A 22,546-nucleotide genomic window follows, 5' to 3' on the forward strand; every position below is an offset into this window, starting at 1 on the left:
GCAGGCGCATGTAGTGGTTGTTATTAGAAAGTAGCTAAAGAGTGAAAAGGAGTTGGAGGTCAGATAGGAAGGTGAAAGGTTGAATCTGGTCGTTTCGGGAGTAGAGGGTTCCGATCCATCTCCACAATTAGCACATTAAAAATTTATGCGTATGGACATACGCAATACGAACACGAGCACCAAAAAGTGGGCGAGATGGGGGGTCCCTGACTCAGTCATTATCCTCCATTTGATTGGCCGGGTACTGGATGCAACCATTTCTTGATTGTCCGAAAGACCACGTTACTGGTGTCTATTCCGACCATGAAATAGCGTCTTTATTCCCGATCATTCCCTCAAACCCCAGTCTATTGGCTTAGACGTGAGTGCCTATCGAGTTGCTAAATCTGGGAATGCCTAGCCGAGCAATTAATTGTTCCAGAAGACCCACTTTTCATCCATGCCCCGTGCTGTATGCGATGTGCTCGGGTTCTTTTCTGATTGGCCCATCGTGCCACGCTACGTGGGCCCGGACCGTTTTGGTCCAACCGAGACTCCTGTCTTGCAATCCAGGCTACATAATTCTGGCGTCTCTCGCAATGTTATGTAGACTTGCTCGGGTCGAGATATGGCCGATGTATGAAAAGAAGCTTATGCAAAATTATTTAGCGCAAAAGCCCCCCCTACAGGTAGACCAAACCGGACTTGATATGGACATCGTTTGTTCGTGCCTCAAAATAGGGGCTGCGAATATCCAAGTCTACCAACCTTGGGTATATATCCAGAAAATGAGAAATTCCCAAACCTCTCTCAAACATCACCCATGGATTCCTCAGGTATATCATCCGAGCTCTCATGATCCATACGCTTGAAGGCGTTGTGCACTTCATCATCCCATTTGGTGCAGGCAACAACGATCCACTCCAAAATACCAACACAGTAAAGGGCAACACACTGACCAACCCAAAGACCTTTGAGGCCCCAACCATGTTGGAATGCAAGCCAAATACCCAAAGGCAACGCAAAACAATAATAGCTAACGAGGTTCACTGCCGCGCCTAAGTGCTGTCTTCCCATACCTCGCAGAACTCCACCACAAGCACCATTTATACCGTCTGCAATCTGAAACAACGCAACATATGGTATGATCTCAGAGGTCAGATCTATCACCTGGGGATCATTGTTGAATATCTTGGCGAATTGATTGCGAGTGCCCATTAGGATAGCAAGCACCACCACGCCAAAGACACAGGCAAGTACAGTGGCCAAGTGAGCAGCGCGCATCGCTCCTTTGGCGTCTCGGGACCCCAGTAGATTTCCTACTCGAGATGAGATAGAAACGCCAATACCGAACGGAATAGTGTTCATGATTTGATCTGCGGTCATTATCACACTTTGAGAGGCGAGTGAAATAGTACCGAGGCGACCTGCAGCTAGTGCGACGATTTCGAACGCCCACCACTCAGTGCCAACATGTAGAATCCCGAGAATCGCCAGTCGTGTGAAAGTTCCCAGGTTTTGATAAGCATCCCGCGACCACCCACCCCAACATTCTGAACCAGCGATGTATTTTGCATAGAGAACCAAGAGTATGAAAGATAGCCAGTACGACATATTGGCTGCAAGGGGGGCACCGAGGATCCCGATATCGAGTGTGTAGCAGAACGTATAACACAGAACGGCGTTGAGAGGTGAAGTAATCATAAGAACATATGTTCCTGCTCTCATGATGCCTATATTCAGCGAGTCAGACTTCGGTAACAGCCTATCATATAAAGAAGTGTTTATGTCTTACCTTGCGCTTGCAAGTACTTCTTCATGATCTCAAAGTAAATATACCCAAGTCCCCCGGGAATGAGGCAGGTCAGGAATCTTGAACTCTGATATGACAGTTCAGGGTCTTGACCGAGAGCTCGAAAAATGGGATCGGAGCATGCCCAGATAATAGCGACGGGTATGTAGAGAGCACCAAGAACCAAGAATGCTCGTTGGAGCAATATTCCCAAGTCGTACTTGTTTTTGCTGCCGGTAAACGTTGATGAGGCCAAGGTGTCTAGAGCAGTTGTTCCTCCCAGTGCAATCATCCATCCTGTCACTAAAGCAAACATGAGAGAGAACGCACTGACAGCCAGATTCAGCGGAGATGCGCGGCCTGCAATGATAACGGTGACTGTTTGCAAGCTCATTTGAAGCATGTAGGCAAGAATGACAGGAACAGCGCCCTTGAGCAAGACCCATGATTCAATGATAAGAGAATTACTCTCTATATTGTTTGTAGAGTCGGGTGGGAGGAGGTCATGCTCAATTGGAGGACTATGTGGATGCAAGAGAGATGTGTACACATCCGGTACCTTCCTCGGGGTATTGTCAGTAGTTGGGCAATGGTCCTTGCCGTGAAGTTTGGTCATACTGTTGACAAGAATGAAAAAAAACAAACTAAAGATGAGCAGCACCGAGGGAAGCTGGTAACACGGGACTGCACCGATTAGGTAGGCAATAAATAAATTAAATATGCTTAGAAAGTAAGTTCTCGAGCTTCAAGAGAGTATTTTATACACAAAGCAGGTAGATCAGCACCAATTCAAAAGGCTCATTTGACAAGGTCGACCCAAGGTCGAATCTCCGAGGCTCACCATATCAGCCAGCTCATTCATCATTCTTTTGTCTCCGATTTCGGGGTCCAGGGTTTGCAGAGCAAGGTTGAGCTTGCTTTTGGTATCTTCGGTTTTTTTTTGTACAACCATGTCATTGGGTATAGATGCGATGATAAGGCCTGGAGATTACGCAGTCATTATGTGACACATCTACGTGGTTATCTTTGACTTAAGTGGACTTTTACCTCATCGTTGGGTCTAGAGCGGAGACACTGAGGCTCTCGAAATATTAACCCAATTGGGAAGGCGGGGTAGAATACGTAGTAGATGCGTTGTTAACAACAAAAAAAAAGTAAACTTTCCCACATCCTGGATAGATAAGAGCCTTGACGGGGTATTCCGAAGCTGCTCCCTAGTTTAAGATGACAATTCCCATTGAGATCTCCAGTCCACCAGATTGCGGCCCTCCATGACAAAGTTTTCATATCATACCCTCTCTGCGGGGCAAATCTCTTTGAGAAATACGGCCCAGACAGACATAACGCTTCATATTAGCTGCTTTACTCATTTCATAAATTTTACTTTCGTTGCCTTATCTATGGTATTTTTCATCGTGTGTCTTTTCTCATTGAATCTCTTTGTCCAAACCTGGCCTACCATACCTCAAAAGGGGCCATCCGAAAGCCAACAATCCAGATTTCGAGATAAATACCCCCAAGGATTTTCAGACCAATGCCCTGGTTCAGGTCACAAGTACATCTGCGCTACATGACCGCCCAATGTGAGACTATCAATGATTGTTACGTCACCGTTTGATAGGTACTAAGCTGTGGTTAATCAGAACAACATTCAACCCGGTTAGCTCTATACTTTTGACAAAATGGCTTCTAGAGTTAGTGATTAGTGTTGAAAGGGCCAGTGAATCTTTACTTAAGGGTCTTGTCAAAAGTTGTCGCCGGAGATCACACAAATCGCGAATATGTGACAGCTGTTGAGGCAATATGAATGTATGATTTTCCACTCCGTCGATAATCACAACCACCTAACAACTTTGCCATCAATTGTTTCGGGGTTTTCACTCATAACGAGCGTACCCTAGTTACTGAGTCTAGTCACATTAGTATCTTCATTCCAAATTTGTAGATGGTCAGGACTCGTATCCCTAACCTGTGTTGACACTGATAATTCCTGCCTAGCGCAGAATTGTGGTGCTGGCCCCACCCTCCACACAAGCAATTGAAAGGGATGTGCTCTTAGGTCAAAAGCAGTCTTGATTGACATAAATTTGAGACTCAGTCGTAGATTCTTAATTCCAGAGACAAGGAAGGGGAAAAATCAAATGCCAAAACAAAACAAACACGGGGTGATGATCTTGGCAGCGGAAGCGGCATCCCATAATCCCGTCATCCCAGGCCAGATCGCGGGATCCCAGATTCCCACCCGGAATCCCACAATCCTCCGGTATCCCAGGCCCCACTTGACATTTCTACAACCGTCTTGCATATCACACCGAATGTGGCTCGTGCTCGCACTCCATCTTCGATAGAAGAATTTTTCCTACGGCCATTCAGCTCGCATTCATCCCACACGCCATGTCGCTTTCGTCGCCCAACCCAGTCACGACTCCGCAGCAACCCTCGTTCCGATGCGACTTCCCCGGATGTAGCCTTAGCTACCGGCGCAAGGAACATCTCACACGTCATGCCAAAAGTCATTACAGAAATCAATCCTACAGATGCCCGTTCTGCGGCCGTGTCTGTGCGAGGAACGATACACTCCGTCAACATGTTCGTACGCATCATAAAAACAAGGAACTCCAATCGTCTCGAGTGGTTCAGGCCTGCAACTACTGTCGCTCACGAAGGTCAAGATGCAATGGCAAGAGCCCCTGCGATACCTGTGTTGAGCGAGGAATCTCGTGCTCTTACACCTCAAATCCTCGACGCCAGGAATTACAACAAACCGATAGCCATGATAGCTCTTCAACACCCATGGATACAGAGAGTCCCTCTCTTGTGTCATTCTCTTGTGTGCAGTCAAGCTCTCTTCAGAGCGCAGAAATGATGGAGAAGAGCTCATGTACAATCGCACCATACGTCAAGGCCTACTTTGAGAAATTCCACCCCAAATGGCCATTTTTACACCCAGCTACGTTCGACCCTGACCGCGAGCCAGCTTTCCTTTTGCAATCAGTGGTCATGCTAGGTCTGTGGGTGACCGGGGATGATAACTCGCGGAAGGCAGCGAAAGACCTACATCTAAAGCTCACCTCCACCTTTTATGAACAAAGAGTCAGTTATGTATCTTGTATCCCACACAATTGCACTCTTACTTGGCTAACGCTGCTTGAGCAGGAGAAATGGAATATGTCCAATTCCCAAGACGAGCGGTCACAGCAACAGACTGAAACGCCCTCGTCAAAATCCATATCTTGGCCAATGGCAACATATCAGGGAATATTGTTGCAGCTCATTTTTGCGCTCTTCCTTTCTCATGGCACTTTGGACCTGGGACTGACCCATTCTTTGCCAATAAATACATCTCGGCTTCTCATCGCCCTTGTGCACACATGTCTAAAGCAGAACATGTTTTACTACCCTTCAATGCTGGCTCAATTCAATCCAGAAACTGACCCTGAGGTGCTCATATGGCTGGGTATCGAAGAGATCAAACGATTCTGCTTGTCGTTGTACAGAGTTTGCCGGCAATCTCACATAGCTGGCCCCGATATCCAGCAAGATGCATCCGTTCTCAACACCCGTCGTGGACCACATCGACTTGGAGAGAGCCTGCTGTCCTTGACAGATTTGCAGTTTGCATTACCAAACAGTGATGAGCTCTGGCATGCCACCTCAGGCTTGGCTGCGCGAGTCACCGAGAATTCGGCCGCGTACCACAATGAGAACATTGAAGGAAACTGGATTTCCCAAACTGCACGTCTACTACAGCCCTGTGATGCGCAATTTTTATGGTTATGACGAATCCTGCAATCATTTGAGAGCAAACATTTATATTCGCAGTTTCTATGTCTCTTTCTTGTATATACAAACACCCATATGAAAAAATATTAGTTGTGCAAAGATACCCTTGAGCTCACTTGAGAAATGCTATTGAATCAAACAAACCTGAGGCAAAACACAGTGACCTGTCTAAAACTACTAAATCATTTAGAGCCCTTCAAGTGCTCCAGGCTCAGATCCCGCAGAGAAATATCTGAAAGGTTTACGGAGCCAACGATGTGTAGTAGAAATCAATGTCACCTCGAAATGATAAGTACATAGTCTAGACTTCCAAGCCACATTATATGTGTTACCTCACTTTCAGGATACGCAGTATATACATCGTCCTCCTAAGAGATCTTGCTATCAATTTGAAAAACTTCCGTTACTCGTAGGAATTTAGATCCATCTAACCTTGGAATTTCATACCGTCCAGATTGCGGGAACTTGTGTTCACGGCCAACGAATAGACCTTTGTTCGCGCGTTGAACAGCAAGCATTTAGCCTTACCACTGAGTATTAAGAAATCGAAGTTCTACATTTCAATCATGAGTAGAAATGTTAGCATTTTGGTTCGGAGATACTGGGATCGGGATCCCCTTGAGTCTCGAGTTGGATTCCTTGGCGCTCGCCCGGTCCGGCCCGTTGCTATCCCATCGGGATCCCATCGCGATCCCAGATTGTAAATCCCAGGGTCCACTTTTATCCCCATGATTTATTAGCAATATTAGGGATCATGAATTCTCTTCGGTGCACCTCAAACCTAGCTGCTGAACTATCCTATAAAGACCAAATCATGTCTCTAACTTCGCAATTACAATTCATCTCCTATTTTTTACAGAGCTACAAACCTCCGCATCTTGTATCGCCTTACTCGATTTACAATGACTGCATTATTGAGTGTGGACGGGGAGAAATCTGGCCTCGATCCTTCAAATGTTGAGTCCCAGACCCCTAGCTCAGCCTCCCAGTTCAGTGAGAAATGTGATAGCGCCTCCGATGAAAGTGAGCAGGGGGAGAGAACCATCCGTGGGTTCAAGGTACATTTTATCGCTCTGGCTTGTCCAGGATTCGCTAATAGCTCGGGATTAGTGGATATTGGTTGTGATTGCCATCTTGTCTAGTCATTTACTCTTTGCCCTCGACAACACTATTGTGGCTAATATCCAGGCCGTTGGTTCTTCCCATCCAATGTTGACAAGTGAGCATTAGCGCTAACTACATTCCATCTGCAAAGGCTATTCTCACGGAGTTCGAGGATGCTGAGCAAATTTCATGGCTCTCCGTTGGGTAAGTTTTTGGCTTCTTCATTGATGAAGTATCTTTCTAACATTACAATGCCTATGGCTAGCTTTACTCTCTGTTCATGTGCTTTGTGTCTTCCCTGGTCCAAGGCCTACGCAACCTATAACGTGAAATGGCTGTATATTAGCGTACGTTCACAACCTCGCCAAGGAACGCAAGGCAAAGGAACATTATCTGATCATCATCCAATAGTGCGTCGTTATTTTCATGGCAGGTTCTGCTCTGTGTGGGGCTGCTCCCGATATGAACGCCATGATCGTTGGTAGAGCTATAGCCGGTGCTGGAGTAAGTCCCTGTGATCTAGATCTCTGATCATCCCAAAAGCTAACAATTATGCAGGGGAGTGGGATGTATTTTGGGGTCTTAACGCAACTCTCCCTGAACACGACCGTGCCTGAGCGTCCGTTTTATATTGGACTGACGTAAGTCAAACTAGAATACTGAACTGGTTACTCTGCTAAGAGATATTGCATAGCGCTGTCTCATGGGGAATTGGAACGGTCGTTGGTCCAGCTATAGGAGGAGCATTCGCCGAAAGCTCCGCCACCTGGCGTTGGGTATGTTCCGACAGGCCTAGAGCATCTGAACAAATTCTAATTCACCAATCCAGGCTTTTTACATAAACCTCGTCATTGGCGCAGTTTTCTCTCCGGTATACGTCCTCCTTCTTCCTTCAATCAACCCCCTCCCAAATGCCTCCCAGAAGGAGAAGGCACGAAACATCGACTGGGTCGGCAGCATCCTTTTTATTGGTTCACTGGCCTCTTTGATCATGGGCATTGATTTTGGAGGCGTGGAGTGGACATGGGGTAACGGCTCGTCAATTGCACTCTTTGTCATATCTGGCGTACTCTTCATTTTGTTCGGAGTACAACAGACCTTCTACATTTTCTGCAATGAGCAGAACCGACTCTTCCCAATCCACTTCCTCAAGAGACGCTCTTTGGTACTGCTATTTATCCTCAACAGTGAGTTGTTCTCCGTTACAATGTTGCGTTTTGGTTTTCTTTTGCCATTGACGACCCAATTCTATGATTAGCATGTGCCAGTAGTGGACTGTTTATCTCAGTCTACTATATTCCACTATATTTTCAGTTCACCAAGGTAAGATTTGCCTTCTCACATCGATGCCAGAAGTTTGGGATCTCATGATACAACAGGGTGACACGGCACTTTACTCTTCACTGCGCATTTTGCCTTTCGTGATGGTTCTGATCTTTATCATCATTGCAAACGGCCACATGATGACCAGATTTGGTTACTATTTCCCATGGTACCTTTTCGGCTCTGCTTGTGAGCTTGTCGCCGCTGTTTTGATGTGTGAGTTCTTCAAGGTTTCGATAATATCGCGCACCAACTAATTAGGCTCGAATATTCAGATCTTGTCAAGGCGGACACTTCTGCCTCTGCGATCTACGGATACACATCTCTCATGGCGTTGGGCGTTGGTTCTTTCAACCAGGCAGGCTACAGTGTAGTCCAGGCAAAGGTACCGAAGGCTGAGATCCCATGGGCCCTCGGCTTCATGATGGTTTGTAAGTAATTTCGCAGCATTTTGTATCTGTAAATGAGCTAACCCGGAACAACAGCTCAACTAGGAGGCATTGTCTTAGGCTTGGGCGTTGCAGGTGCTATATTTGTCAACGTTGCAACAGAAAGCCTTTTGACTTTGCTCCCAAATGCCAACCCTACTGATGTTAAGAACGCTATCTCGGGAACCAGTAGCGGATTTTTTAGCACCCTGACCCAGTCTCAGCAGACCGCTGCTCTTGACATAATTGTTGGTGCCATTGATTACGTGTAAGTCCAACTTCACTGCAAACCACAGATCACCAAATCGTCGAACATCAACGATTCCGGACCGTGCTAACTTTTCTCCCAGCTATACGCTATTGATCGTTGCGGGTGCACTTGGTGTTCTCCTCTCGATTTTCTTGAAGGTAATTATTTTGCCTCTATCCCCTTCTTTTGGACATTGATTGACGACCCCAATTTTCAGCGTGAGAAACTTTTCATGGAGGCAGCGGCTGGTGGTGCTTGAAAATCATCACTGGAGATGGCATTTGGGTCTAGTGAGCAAAACACGGAAATTGAGGGTTGATGTTAAGACAGTCCTCTAAAGGTGTCCTGGTACGATGTGGATATAAGCATTCAATTTGAGATGTGCCGAATTGTGCACACGGTGATACTAAAACCACCCAGATCACTGGATCTCCTGCAAGGGAACAGTTCCTTTTTTTCTTCTTCTTTTTAATAACCGGGTCTGTATGCGCTTATGCAAGCAGGTAAGCGAGGGGATGTATTAACAGGCGGCAGTAAGCAACTACCGAAGAGTGATTGGTTAAAATATTGGAATTACAGTACCTAATTGTATATATCGTATATCGAGGTCAGGGTTAAACATCGATAAATTTTTCACAACCGATTATATGTAATATTAAATCCGTTGATGCGAAGCCGCTTTTAATCTCGAAGTATTAGTATATATCTAGATAAACGCTATAGTTAAGAGCAGACTTGAGTAAATTTAATTGAAAATTTGTGCTGCAGCGGTGTAGTGGGGTGGTTACCTGTGGATAGATGGGAAATCAAGGTGAAAATTTGCGCTTTACCTGGGATTGCATTATAGCCGGGGTAACACCCCAAACGACCGAACATGCGAAGGTCTTTCGGGGGCGGCCCCATGAAACATGGAGATTCAATGTGCGATAAGAATCCACTGTAGAATAGCAAAGCGTGGTGATAGGTCCCTTGCATGGGATCAAGGTAAGGCGATAGGTTATGTTTCGCCCTATAGACAGACCCTACTTTACTGACAGGTACTAGTGCACGCCCCATCTGACATAAAATCAGGCTGCCTTTCATGTTTATGTGCTGATTCGTTGATTAGATTTGGACCCTAAATATGTGGGGTTCAAATGCGGACCCTAGCTAATCAAAACTTGAAAATCCTGGATACCATAAGACCCGGATTTCCCGAAAGTGCTCTAGCTAGCGAAGGCTTAGCTTAGCTCCATAAAAGCTTCCCTAATTCCAAATATCACTAATCTGCCGCGGAGCCCAAGTTTGCGACAATACTGTACTCCGCATAGCCTTCATATATCGAGCAAAAGAGCAAAAGCTGTTCTAAGGTAAATTGCCTTGAAATATGATCTTTCGTTACAGCGAGTCGGTTTGACAACTAGGATTGATTCACCTAGAAGGTGATCCATGAAGAAGTAAGCATTATCCGGCCAGAGTATCCTGATCCGACCCGACCCGCCGAGAATATCGCCGAGAGGTCAGGACTCACCTCAGTCTCCACTTGATGGCAAAGCAAGAGCTCGACACGATGTAACCCTTTCATGATTTTAGAATAATTTTTCAGCTTCATCATGCCACATGACTATCATCATCCGGCAGATTGCGGCAGAGAATATCTCCGGGTAGACAAACATGCGGTATAGTTTCTGTCTAGTGTACTTGGCCAGCCCACGGCCCATCTCAGAAAACTATAAAAGCACGCCTCATACCCTCATAATCCAGAGGACATAATCTACAACTTGTCAGTTCAAAGTCAATTATAAAGCCCATCAGGCTCAAAAGATCAAAGCGTCTCATATCCTTCCAAAAATGCTCGGGTAGACCCCCCTTCTCAGTTGTGCATTATAAATCCACACTGTACAAATGAACCCATGAAAGAAGAAATAAACTGACTGAGACTTCAACTAAAGTTCCAAAACCCTTCTTCTGGCCGCGGCCGCCATCTTCCAGGCCACCCAAGTTGCCGCCACCAACTGCCAGACCATCCTCACAGACACCTCGGTCTTCACCGGCAGTAGCGTCATTGAGCATAGATCGCTTGTCATCTACAAGAACGGCAATGCTGTTGGCTACTACAAGGGCAACCCATACGGTGGCGAGTGGATCGACATCGATTCTGAGCTGCCCTACGTCTTCGTCTGGGCGGCCAAGAGCACCGGCGCCGGGCCCGAGGCCTGCAGGGGCAAATACGCCGCCCAGACGTCCCTCACAGGCAAAGTGTCTGGTTCCGGATTGCAAAAGGGTAGTGTGTGTACTATCGACTTCAACTGTTAAACATTTCTACCTGGGGGTGCAATGAGGAGAGTCAAAGATACAGAGTAAAGAGAGGCCTAGAGAGAGCTACCCGAAGCTTTTGTGGTATGGAAACAATGTTGGGCAGAATAGACTAGTAAAATGAAAGACGATTTCAAACAAGCTGCCCTGCACCTCAGTACATGAAGCATATCCTACAGATAGATACCCAAGGTTGCTGAATCCGTTTTAGACTCTATTTACTCTATCGATTTCTCATAATCTCCACAAGCTCTGCCAAAGAATCAACTACAAAGTCCGGTGCCAATTTTTGACAAGTTTCCCGATCTCCATACCCATACCGGCACCAGCAAACCCTGCTTCCAATATTTCCTGCAAACTGAAGATCCGCCACGGTATCACCCACTACTAGTACTTCCATTGGATCAACCTCGATACCATATTTCTGTCGTAGGATGGGGATCACAACGTCCACGAAGCTGGCAGGATCCGGCTTGCGCTTTGCCCCAGGGGTCTTATCGCCGACAATTAAATCTTCCGGTACATAGCCACCAAGGCCATTCAACTCCAAAGCGGTTTTAACAGCCGCTACACCCTTGTTACTCACAATGGCGATGGCGACCTTGCGGGCATTGAGTTCAGCCAAGATGTCCTTGACACCAGGAAAGGCCTTGATGAGTAGTTGACCGTGAGTTTCATAGAGAGCGCGGTATTTTTCAATCCATTCATTTTCAATGGCCGGAGTGAATTCGATTGGGGAGGGATGCAAGGCCCGAAAGGTGTCTGCTAGGCCGGCACCGCTTGCGATGAGGCGGTGGATTTCAGATTGAGGAGGGGTTTGAGTCGGAAGAAGGGCATTAAAGGTTAATTTGATGGTTTCGGAGATAGACTCGTGTGTATCAAAGAGAGTTCCGTCGAAGTCAAATATAGCAAGGGATATCATTTTCGGAGCAGCGTTCATGCAATCCATTGGCAGGAAAGAAAATATCAATCTCTATTTCATGCACGACACGACATGACAAGGCTCTGGATGCCTGAGGCGTCTCAACCGTTTCAACCATTTTAGGCCTAGTGCCTTATTGTCCTACGCAGCGAATGGTTGAAGGCTTTCCAAAGTAAGAATGTCTCATTCATTGACTCCAATCTATGCACCTAAGTCATATTCGGGGTTGACCCAGGAGGGCTGGGGTGCCTTTTCCCGCATCCAGGCACCATATCTGTGGAGTGTGCCTATCATCAGCCCTCCCCCCACAACGACGATCAATGCTTGCGTAGTAAACGTCCAGGTCCAGCCCATGGAGGTCTGCCACGAAGCAATGAAGAACTTTGAAAAGAAAATCAGCAACTTCATTCACATCAGCTAAGATCAAATCCACAACCGCCCACTTACTGGGTTGATGAAGGCACTCAAGTTGAGGAAGACTGCATAAAAAGTGACGACACTCGTTGATTGCAAAGGATAGGCATCGACGATGTAACTGCTAGCAACTGTGTTCCCTATCTGAATGCCTGCAGCGACTGGAAAAATATTAGCTTTGGCTCATAGCTTCTCGGGCTCTTTTGGGAATTGAATTCGATACATACATAAGAAAAATGCGACCTGGCCAACAACCCAGTGGTAATCTCTATCAAGACTGACGCCCCAGACAATCAGTCCAACTTGAAAAGTTAATATCTTAGTAATCCATGAGTCTGATATGGTACATACCAGCCGTAATAATAATAGCAGGATATGCTAGCCACAACCTCATTTCGGCGACTCGGTGATTTCCATTGTGTTTCGAGAGACTTTTGATAATGTAGTCACTCAGACGTCCAGAGCAACATATCTCCGAAATAGTTGTTCCCAAAAACAACCCAATGAACAATAAGCCTTGTATCAGGGGACTATATGTTGCATATGCCGAAGGTACCATGGTGATAACGGAAAGGACCCACCAGTACCAAAGGAATGAGTATCCAATGACTGCAATCACCACTGCAGGCAGCCGAAAAGTGAGAGCAAATCTAACAATTGAGTCCCACGGTTTAGGGTGACGCATGCCTGGTACAGGCCGTAAGTTGACGAAAGGCAGCTTCCGTGTTCGGGCTGGGTCTGAGAATGATGCTTCAGCTGGAGCCGTTGCCTGCGGAGCTGGGGTTTCTTTGTCGGCTTCATTCTTCTCGCTGACTGACCCGCTTTGTCTATTGAGCTTCACAATGCTTTCATTGAGCAACATCTGCTGTCGAGGGTAGAGTGTTTCAGGCATGAATAATAATTCAAGAAAAAACAATACTGCGAACAAGATGGCATTGAACCAATTGATCCATTGAGCACTAACAACGTTCAGAAAGCCGCCAACTTGAATCTAGTTAGTCAAAGTCCTAGTCATGATGACAAAATGATACTTACAAGTTGGTCCTAGGAGTAGTCCAGAGTCAATCGCTAAAACCCACAGACCAAGCTTTTGTCCACGCTCATAATCGAAAAACAAATCATTCACTAGATCCAAGAACATCAGTGATAAAGAAAGCACGTCGTCATTAAATCCGCTTACCGACAGCCATTCCCACCGTCGATGCAGGACTCACGCCAAATCCTTGAAAGAAGCGTGCTGCCATGTAGCCCGAGTATGAATCTGCCACTGCGGCGCCGATTGTCGATACCAAGGATATGGTCGTCCCAAGTAGGAAGATAACTCTCCGCCCATATATATCGCTTAATGAAGACCATATAAGTGGTCCGACTGACAGGCCCAGGGCCGGAACGGCCACAGTCCAGTTAACTTGAGCGTAATTGATCTGATATTGAGTTTGGATTTCCATGAAAGAAGGAACGGTAGTTGTGGTTAGATAGGTAAACAAAAAGTATCTATGGGGTCATAATTAGAGTCTGTCATAGAATGATGGGCGATTAAAATACTTACTTAAACATGACAATTGCGAGAATAACATGTTTTTGAAACTTCGACCAGTTCAAGGGATCCAAGGCATCAGATGTAGGCTGCGGATGAAGCTGGTTCCCATTTCTGTTGATAGCCGGCACGTCAATGGCAATCTGAACTCCATTGTCGAGATTGACTGCTTCCTGGTCACCGGCATCATCGACATTATGTTCTAGATCGTATTTTTCAGCGTATTTCGGATCGTTCATATTGGCAGTCAAGAACAACGCAAGGCGAATATGATGGCGCGTAGACCTCGGAGGGTATAACTTTGATGGGATGAAAGAATTTATTGTATATCAACTTGTATCAAGTTACATTGCTACTTAGAAAATTCCCCGTTAAATCTTGAGATTCTCATAATAACTCTTATCGGTGAATTCCAGCCCATAGAAATCTTAGCGTTTATCGTAAACAGAGAACCCCGGGAAAATGGAATGATTACGCCAGATCGAGACCAAGATGACTGTTGAATTCATTCCACTACTATGACAGAATAAAGCTTTGTCTCCGAGCATGGTACCATGGAGCTCCACCGCTTTTGCATACCCAATACCTTATCTATGACCAAAACAGTGGCGTTATACCGAGTTCAAAACAAACACTAACTCGACAGAGATAACAAAACTAGAGTATAAAATCACATAAGAAATCAATAAGAATATACTCCGCGGGAAGTTTTGCTCCACATTCCATGTCCGTTGTCGGAGGGTGCTGTGTCCGTTGTTTCTGGCTGATAGATGATCTTCCCCTCATTGGCCTTCAACCAGTGATCGCCAAGCGATAAGCCATCTCATCAATAACCCAAATCCACCTTATCTCCTTCCCCGTGTTATAAGATTCAGCCCACTTGCCCCTCTCCCGTTTCCTTCCCTTTTGGGATTGTTTCATACTGTCTTGCATAAGATGACGTGCGGTTAAACCGAAGTCTCCGTGACACGATGATGCATATCTATATTGGGAAGGCCAGCAGAGTTCAAGGTACAGCTCGGGGAGCCACTCGCTCCAAGGACATGCCGGCCGACCATTGGTCATATTGTGACAGCGTCTTCCACGTATTTCGCCGCTAACCGAATTGGGGCAAAAATGGGAGAGATAGGGTGCTGAGATACAACTGATGTAATGGTCACAATAGTGGCTTCGTATAGGGAGTCAAAACTTGGTATACAGGGAGTGAATGAAAAATGGGCAGCTTTGGGGGTCCACTAGCATTCCAAGGGCTGTGTACGAGGTCTCAAGATGGAAGTATCAATAGGCAGTATGGACCAGTAGTCCTCGATAGATCCCAGTATATAAATTTCCCAATAACCTCTATCAAATCTCTTTTTTACCACAATACCCAGGACTCTTGAGAACTGTGGCCTCAAGAGTACTTTGAATCTATCATATAATTCCTTTTCTACCTCTTTCACCATGTTCAGATCAATTGTGGGAGTTTTCACATTGGCCAGTCTAACGGTCGCTCATGGGGACTATGATCAAATCCCCATGGCAGGCCCACATAAAGACTTTTGGTACAACACTCTACCTGGGGATGGGGGCACTCAGGTATGTAGATGAGCCCAAGTCAATCTTCTTCGTTAAGGCTTTAAAACCAATGGACATGGTACTCTTTTGCTAGGCTGATTCAGTTTTCTCTGGAATATCCACCTTCGGTCGCTTGCCTTATTCTCCTTGCCTGTCCACCGATGAAGTGAAATACGATATTGCTTTCCTTGGTGCTCCTTTCGATACCGGAACCTCATACCGACCTGGTGCACGATTCGGACCCAGCGGCATTAGACAAGGGTCTCGTCGTCTCAATCTTTAGTAGGTCAACCCATAAGACAGAATGAGCTCGCAAAGGTCGACATAGAGGAAACAATGCTGATAATCATTTAGTGGGGGTTACAATGTGCCACTTCAGGCTAACCCCTTCTCTGGTGACATGAAGATCCTCGACTGTGGAGATATCCCCGTCACCTCGTGCGTGATTAACCCCAAAACTGTAGAGATATCGATATATACAAGTTCAATCTAACTATTGATATTAGGTACGACAATGAATGGGCTATTCAGCAAATCGAAGAAGGACACAACAGCGTACTGATGCGCAGGCCTTACACGGATGCAGATAAGAAAGGCCTTTCCAGTGCTGGCAAGACTCTCCCTCGCGTTATCACCCTGGGGGGAGATCACACTATAACTCTACCCCTGCTGCGGAGCATCAAAAGAGCCTATGGACCTGTTACCGTGATACACTTTGACAGCCATCTGTAAATTCCCATATTCCCTTTGCATCTCAAGAAATTATTCTGACGACCATACTTGGCAGTGACTCGTGGAAGCCAAAGGTGTTTGGCGGATCTCCAAGTGAGGTTGCCGCCATCAACCATGGAACCTACTTTTACCATGCTGCCATGGAAGGCTTGCTGAAGAACGATACCAATATCCACGCCGGTATCCGCACGACTGTCTCTGGGCCCTCTGATTATGAGAATGACGGTTACTGTGGCTTTGAAATTGTCGAAGCCCGAGAAATTGATACAATTGGTATGTTTACCCGAAACAACCCCAAACCAAAGCGCTTGTATAATGTTTTCTCTCAGGTACCGATGGTATAATCAAAAAGATCCGGGATCGCGTTGGCACCGAGAACCCAGTGTATCTCTCTATTGATATTGATTCCATTGATCCTGCATGTATGTGCTCTGCTCCCAGGAGCGTTAGTTTGATTACTTTGCATGCAGCTACTGACGGTTTGAAACAGTCGCACCAGCAACTGGTACCCCGGAGACTGGCGGGTGGTCCACCCGTGAACTAAGAACCATCATTCGTGGCCTTGATGGAATTAACTTCATTGGAGCGGATATTGTTGAAGTCGCACCAGCATATGATACTAATGCAGAGTTGACTACCATGTGAGCAACTTTCCCCTCTTTCTCGGAAGGATTATTCTAATGGGAGCCTTGATCTAGGGCTGCTGCCGATGTTTTGTTTGAGGTCCTCACTATTATGACAAAGAAGGGACCCTTGTCGGTCGGTGGCACAACCCATGAACTGTGATTCAAGGGCAGGTCTCAAAGCCGTCGATACATCGGATGTAGAAAGTGACTTTAACATCGATCATTCTTTGAAAGGTGTAGTGTAGCGTGAGAGGGTTGGGGGTGCTAGTAGTTCAATGATGGTTTACTATTTTGCTATACATGAAATTGAGTTCGAAGAGTGAACGAGGCGATTCTTTAAGCTTTCTCTCCGCACCGCTGCTCAGATCTCCATCATTTCTTCTAACCAAATTCGTTCTCTTTCTGGTCATAGCAAATTATAACAGATGAAATAAACTATGACAGATTTGTTAAATAGGAAAGGAGATTGATCTAGCACACCCTAAGCCCTATTCTCGTAAACTCATGTTGATCAATAATCGTTATAAGACCTGATATTCCATACAAGTATAACATCTGTACCTTTCAAGGATTGAATCCCACCTTTAACTACATTCAAGCCTTTCCTGATGGCTCCAATGCATGAAAGTCTACCTGCGTATCAACTCAGAAATTTGCGTATACCTACACCGGCGTCCTTCCTCCAGTGACAAGATAGTTAAATAGACCTGCGAGAGCTGAGAGGGTATGTACAAAAAGCAGTTGCTTAACACAAACCTACAAGATAATCTTGGTTGCTGGTCGTGTTGATCAAACATCATTCGCTAAGCGCCTGGATATTTTTACCCTTTCGGGTATAGCGAAACCTAACATCCCATTCTGTACACGCAGTCCAGAATGTTCTTCTTATCTTCCTTTGTTGCGCTGAATATATTAGGTTTTTTGACTGCTACTCTTTTCTCCTACAAACTGTTTGTCCCGAAGTCTGTGGATTCAGAGCCTGCATTCATGGTAGTCTGAGGCTTGCAGCAAATATCACCATCTCAGCTTACCAATGAGTAAGCATGCAAAGTAGATCAATCTTGATAATATAATAGCCAGATAAGAGTGAGATAAGGGGTTCCAAATGTGATGCTAAAAGAGGCACACGTCGTCATAGCAAGCGTAGAGACGCAAATCATCGCCAAACACGGAAAAGTTAGTCAAGATGTCAACCAAAGAAGCCATTCGATGCGGATTCCCTCTTTCTGAATGGATATGAGCTTCCCCGCTTCTTGAGTCCTGGTCTGAGTGCAACTCAATATCTTCCGGTCCTGTATATAAGAAATATCAGGAGTATCTATAGGGTACGTTCCCTGCCTACAATTCACTCGTCTGGTGAAACACTACTGCCCGAAGCACCAAGCCCATCGGAAATAGCAAAAAAAGCTCAGCAGTGTAAATCAACTTCCAAGACAAGTCATTTAGTTCTTATTGCTTTCCTCGCATGGAGTTAGCAATATGGAGTTCCTGACCAGCCCAGAAAGCGCCTGGAAGCTCTGTCTTATCCTTGTAGTCGCCACCGCAGCCTACTCCATTGTCCATCGATCATCAAGCAAATCTGTATGGAGCAGAATATCTTTTCGCGGCCGCAGAGACTCGACAGCCAGAACGTCCCCGCGATCAATCTCACCCGAGAAGACAAATGCGAATAGCGCCATATCGCCCCCAAGCTACTACCATACCCTCCCACCACAGCGTAGAGAGTCACTGCTCCAGCTTAAAGGTGTGACTTTCCGCTGGCGTGAGATCGACGAAGCCGAAGTGCGCCAAAATGCCTTGCCCATGACCACCGATTATATGAAAAGCCCAGGTAACCTGTATACACCAACCGGATTCTCGGTAGACGAGGTAAAAGCCCTCGGCGACTTCCCAGATTATGCGACATTAAGCGGAGTTCCACTTCCGGTTTCTTACCCCGAGCATGATATCGAGAAAGCCAAGCCTCGGCCATATAGGCCGTTCCGATGGGCTTATCATCAAACCATGTGTACGTGCAGGATATGGATCCAAATTTCCCGAAACGGCGAGAAGTCCACTCATGTGTGAAATAGCCTTGACCAAGCTGGAGCCAGATTGGTGGATTGAGCTTGAAAGCACGTACAAGAGCCGCATTGCTCAACGCAAAGAACTATTCTCCAAACACGGCAAGGCGGTCCTCGACGCAAGACCTGGCTCTGAGCTGGCTTGCAAGGAACTCATGGAGGTGGTTCTGCAATTTATTTGCGCTAGGTATCCGCAATATTTCTCACTGATTGACAGACATATACTGCAGAATCGAATCCTTGGTACAGAGCAGGATGTTCGGAGTAAACCTCCTTTGGAAATTCTACTCGACAATGTGCCGGAAGACTTTGCCCTCACGCTGCGAGACGAGAAGACTGGTTATTATATCTTGCGTGCAGCGGTAATCTGTTCGGCACTGGGCTGGAACGTTGCTTCCAAGATTGACAAGCGGTTGGATGAAATCCACGAGCCCATTCCAGATTACAAAGAGAAAATGCAATTCTCCATGGATCGGTAAGACTCTTCCTTTGCACGACTGTGTACCTGCGAATTGACAAAAGTGAAATTATGAGATTTTTCTCCAAGATGCCAACTGAAAAGCCTATTCAACGAGGTTCATGGGGCCTTGAAGTGGGTGATGTGTTGTACATGCCGCCGGGTGACCCACATGGGGCTCTTCGGTTATCGCAGGATCCTGACCTGAATCTTGATGATTGCACCCTGCGCGTAGACTGGCAGACACTTCGTCGTCTCCCGTTGTCTGCATCTGTTGTTTTCAATTTCAAGGCGCTCTTTACACCGGTATCAGAGTTTCGTGACGAACCCGCTGTACCGGCCCTGGTGGCCAAGCTCTTGAAAGAGGGGAAGGAGGGCATGATGAAATACAAGGGAGTATGGCATGTTCACCATGTCGTTCTACCCAAAATGGAGGAGTGGTCAAAGGAGCAGGAGGAGGCAGGTCTTGTTCCAAAGGACTGGGAGGTTGCGACCCTGGAGGACAGCCCTTGGTTTAGAGGCTGGGAGGAAAAATGGCATCGCCGACAGGGCTTCTAGTTGAATGTCTGATTTGAATTATGGTCGTTATTTGCAATTCGGAATCGTATGTGAGGTTCTTTGTTGATCTATAATACATTCGAAGGGATAAACGTTTCGTCAAGCATCACAGCAGCATAAGTTTTATTGCTGAAATGAGTGATCGCGCCTCAGAATGAAGTGCATAATCTCTTATGCTTGATTGAAGTACACAATAGGCATCAATGAAGACTTGACCATATAGTCGAGTTTCAACACCATTTGCAGTAGAGTGTACAGCCACATACCTGACCACAAATCGTATGGTGTGGATTCGTGCCAGGGGGGCCGGAGGTCGAACGCAAAACAGAGTTGGGGAAGATGATAAAAGTCCCTTCACTGTTCTCCTATTCAGGCTGTGTTCTTTGATAGTTGGGGGTATAATTGGGTTGACGATCTTAGCACTGGTCACCGAGCAGCATGAATGCGACATGAACCAAAAGGGTTCCCAGATGAAAGCTTCAGTGGTGATTTTCATCCTTCGAGCTCGAAATTTCACCATCACTACGGTCATGATCATCTCCGCGATCTTCCTCTTCCCCGTCCTGGTCATCCTGGTCGAGCTCTTCTAGTTCATCCGCCAATGGACTGATCCGCTCATCCAGCATGTCCAGGTCCTCCAATTGTGAACGTGGTGGCAATTTCCACAAACTTGTACCACAGACGCGGTCTTTTGTGAGAAGATCATCGATGAATTGATCCACATATGTCAAAGTGAACGAGTCCCGTACACGTCGCTTCAGTTTTCGATAATCGAGGAGTAGCGGCTCCAAGGTCTTGTAGACGTCGACCGCATCAAACGTAAGTCGCACATAAAAGGCCGCCAGCACGCGCAGGTACTTAAAATCGCCACGAGAATTTAGCACCGCATTTTCCCCATCCTCATCATCGCTGCCCGGATCGCTGAAGTTGAGGTATTCGAGGATGACGTCTCGTTCTGGATTGAGTTGTAGGAGTTTAAAGGCAAGGCATAGAAATGGCGAAGGCTTCTCGGAGACACCATATGTACCGCCGACGAATGTTAACTCGGTAGCGCGATCGCAAAGAGTTGCCGCATTCAAACCGAAGCATTGCTCCTTCCAGTAGTATGAATCCGTGATGCGGTCGCGCACGGCTTTCTCGAAGAGGGTGACAGGATTGACGCCGCGCACTAGGGGACCGGTGTAGCCTCGGTTGTCCAGAAATTGACTGGCATCAGCACGATGAGCTTGCGCCATAGCGAAGTGGATGTCGATAATGTGGAGTAAAGAGCTTGGAAAGGATCTACGGTCAAGATGTGAAGAAGGTGAAAAGCGGCAGAAAGCGAAGAGCCGCCAAGACCTTATCGATAGTCGCACGGCCAACCTGGTAAACAACTGATGTCATGAAACACGGGGCTGACACCGTGGAGGGACCACAAAAAGATAAGGGTCTCAGGGACCAGACAGGGCTGCATGATGACTCACATTCTATTCAATTTTCCACAATTGCATTCTTCTCATGTCTAGCGTCTACAAGTGGAAGCCATGGTCCTTCTTACTTCATCGACGGTCTCCGCCATCGTGTCGTTCGGGGTAGTCTGTATCTTCTCGTTGATGTTATTTTTGGCCGGATACGTGGTACAACAACAATCAGTGAAGAACATTCAGCATGCTCTGCGTCCACCTGTGTCTCGTCATGGAGGAGGATTCGGTTCCCAAGGGTCTACATTCCAGAATCCCGCTCAAAAACGCGGCTTATCAGATTCAGATCTAAGTTCAGATCCACGCCCAAGCTCAGGGGGAAATTACGCCTATCTGCAATTGCTGTCAACCCCAGACCCGTCTGACATCTGCTCGTCTATCTCTTTCTTTAAGCAACTTGCAACGAATGGCAGTGTCATTCAGGATCGATTGTTCATGTATCCTGAAGAATGGGAACGGATGTCTGAGACACAACTTGGAAAGCCTGCTTCAACAGCCCTTTCTATCCTGCGTAATGCCAGTATCAAATATGGCATCTGGCTTCTCCCAATTGATATGACCGCGGCATCATCAAAAGGCTATTCAGCCACGGACACCAAGCTACTACGGCTAGGTCAAATCCAGTTTATGCAATATGACAGTGTTTTATATCTGCCCTCCCGTGGCATAATCTTGGACACAGAAAAGCTAGACGACATCATCTTGTCGCAGGCACTGCCCCTTGTCTATGACAAAGACCGTCCTGATTCTTACGATAATTTGGCATGGACCCCGATGACTCTTCGTCCCGACCGTGATGCCGACTTGCCACCCGTCTATCTGATAACGGTGAATAACATTGGAAGCGGAAATGTTCAAGCTCGGACGCATGTGCCCAGTTCCAACCTGCCTATGTTTCAAGCCCTTGTTCGGGGATCTGGGAAAATTATTTCCCAAGATGAAGATGACCATCGAGACGTAGCCGTTCAGCCGCCGGCTTATGTGTACTTTGAAACCGACCATCAAGAGAGTATAAAGTTCAAAAAAAGCTCATATTATCAGAATTGGCGATCACAGCGGGATGATGTCTGCGACGGATTGAACTTTGATGATGATTTTACTGTGACAAGCAATGATTGAATGTTTAATTGGGACTATACCACTTCACCGGGCTGGGCCCTGGATTTGGCGTTGGGTTGGATTTGAAATGCTGTCTTTTTGTGAAGATAATATTCTCTACTTTTATGAGGTCATATGATATAGCTAGGTAAACGAGCTTTCATTATT

At 46.4% G+C, this 22,546-nt stretch overlaps 10 protein-coding genes across 10 annotated transcripts; 6 read left to right on the forward strand and 4 right to left on the reverse strand.

Annotated features, from left to right (window-relative positions):
* Positions 1–789: 789 nt before the first annotated feature.
* N7484_003307 (MATE family efflux transporter) lies at positions 790–2,387 on the reverse strand (the record flags this gene model as incomplete). Its single annotated transcript, XM_057113727.1, has 2 exons — positions 790–1,712; positions 1,775–2,387. The coding sequence occupies 2 exons, from the start codon at positions 2,385–2,387 to the stop codon at positions 790–792; spliced, it is 1,536 nt and encodes a 511-aa protein (XP_056973867.1).
* A 1,778-nt stretch (positions 2,388–4,165) lies between these two features.
* On the forward strand, positions 4,166–5,551 carry N7484_003308 (uncharacterized protein; the record flags this gene model as incomplete). Its single annotated transcript, XM_057113728.1, has 2 exons — positions 4,166–4,864; positions 4,928–5,551. 2 exons carry the CDS (start codon positions 4,166–4,168, stop codon positions 5,549–5,551), a joined length of 1,323 nt encoding a protein of 440 aa, XP_056973868.1.
* Positions 5,552–6,456: 905 nt separating this feature from the next.
* Positions 6,457–8,918, forward strand: N7484_003309 (uncharacterized protein; the record flags this gene model as incomplete). The annotated part of the gene is made up of 14 exons (XM_057113729.1): positions 6,457–6,612; positions 6,665–6,745; positions 6,810–6,862; positions 6,924–7,005; positions 7,070–7,162; positions 7,217–7,299; positions 7,353–7,434; positions 7,488–7,845; positions 7,917–7,981; positions 8,038–8,197; positions 8,257–8,412; positions 8,467–8,677; positions 8,760–8,817; positions 8,877–8,918. 14 exons carry the CDS (start codon positions 6,457–6,459, stop codon positions 8,916–8,918), a joined length of 1,680 nt encoding a protein of 559 aa, XP_056973869.1.
* A 1,571-nt stretch (positions 8,919–10,489) lies between these two features.
* On the forward strand, positions 10,490–10,954 carry N7484_003310 (uncharacterized protein; the record flags this gene model as incomplete). The annotated part of the gene is made up of 2 exons (XM_057113730.1): positions 10,490–10,497; positions 10,591–10,954. 2 exons carry the CDS (start codon positions 10,490–10,492, stop codon positions 10,952–10,954), a joined length of 372 nt encoding a protein of 123 aa, XP_056973870.1.
* Positions 10,955–11,177: 223 nt separating this feature from the next.
* Positions 11,178–11,903, reverse strand: N7484_003311 (HAD family hydrolase; the record flags this gene model as incomplete). Its single annotated transcript, XM_057113731.1, has 1 exon — positions 11,178–11,903. One exon carries the CDS (start codon positions 11,901–11,903, stop codon positions 11,178–11,180), a length of 726 nt encoding a protein of 241 aa, XP_056973871.1.
* Positions 11,904–12,077: 174 nt separating this feature from the next.
* Positions 12,078–14,066, reverse strand: N7484_003312 (uncharacterized protein; the record flags this gene model as incomplete). Its single annotated transcript, XM_057113732.1, has 7 exons — positions 12,078–12,257; positions 12,324–12,451; positions 12,518–12,592; positions 12,642–13,274; positions 13,326–13,415; positions 13,471–13,784; positions 13,840–14,066. The coding sequence occupies 7 exons, from the start codon at positions 14,064–14,066 to the stop codon at positions 12,078–12,080; spliced, it is 1,647 nt and encodes a 548-aa protein (XP_056973872.1).
* A 1,204-nt stretch (positions 14,067–15,270) lies between these two features.
* N7484_003313 (agmatinase) lies at positions 15,271–16,902 on the forward strand (the record flags this gene model as incomplete). The annotated part of the gene is made up of 8 exons (XM_057113733.1): positions 15,271–15,405; positions 15,479–15,666; positions 15,739–15,822; positions 15,891–16,112; positions 16,172–16,389; positions 16,446–16,538; positions 16,607–16,757; positions 16,815–16,902. 8 exons carry the CDS (start codon positions 15,271–15,273, stop codon positions 16,900–16,902), a joined length of 1,179 nt encoding a protein of 392 aa, XP_056973873.1.
* A 1,319-nt stretch (positions 16,903–18,221) lies between these two features.
* N7484_003314 (heme-dependent oxidative N-demethylase family protein) lies at positions 18,222–19,820 on the forward strand (the record flags this gene model as incomplete). Its single annotated transcript, XM_057113734.1, has 3 exons — positions 18,222–18,750; positions 18,815–19,280; positions 19,328–19,820. The coding sequence occupies 3 exons, from the start codon at positions 18,222–18,224 to the stop codon at positions 19,818–19,820; spliced, it is 1,488 nt and encodes a 495-aa protein (XP_056973874.1).
* Positions 19,821–20,299: 479 nt separating this feature from the next.
* On the reverse strand, positions 20,300–21,055 carry N7484_003315 (PRP38 family protein; the record flags this gene model as incomplete). The annotated part of the gene is made up of 1 exon (XM_057113735.1): positions 20,300–21,055. One exon carries the CDS (start codon positions 21,053–21,055, stop codon positions 20,300–20,302), a length of 756 nt encoding a protein of 251 aa, XP_056973875.1.
* A 288-nt stretch (positions 21,056–21,343) lies between these two features.
* Positions 21,344–22,399, forward strand: N7484_003316 (uncharacterized protein; the record flags this gene model as incomplete). Its single annotated transcript, XM_057113736.1, has 1 exon — positions 21,344–22,399. The coding sequence occupies one exon, from the start codon at positions 21,344–21,346 to the stop codon at positions 22,397–22,399; it is 1,056 nt and encodes a 351-aa protein (XP_056973876.1).
* Positions 22,400–22,546: the final 147 nt, after the last annotated feature.

This window comes from Penicillium longicatenatum (genome assembly GCF_028827895.1).
Source record: "Penicillium longicatenatum strain IBT 33135 chromosome Unknown contig_2_segment0_segment0, whole genome shotgun sequence".
Taxonomy (NCBI): Eukaryota; Fungi; Ascomycota; class Eurotiomycetes; order Eurotiales; family Aspergillaceae; genus Penicillium; species Penicillium longicatenatum.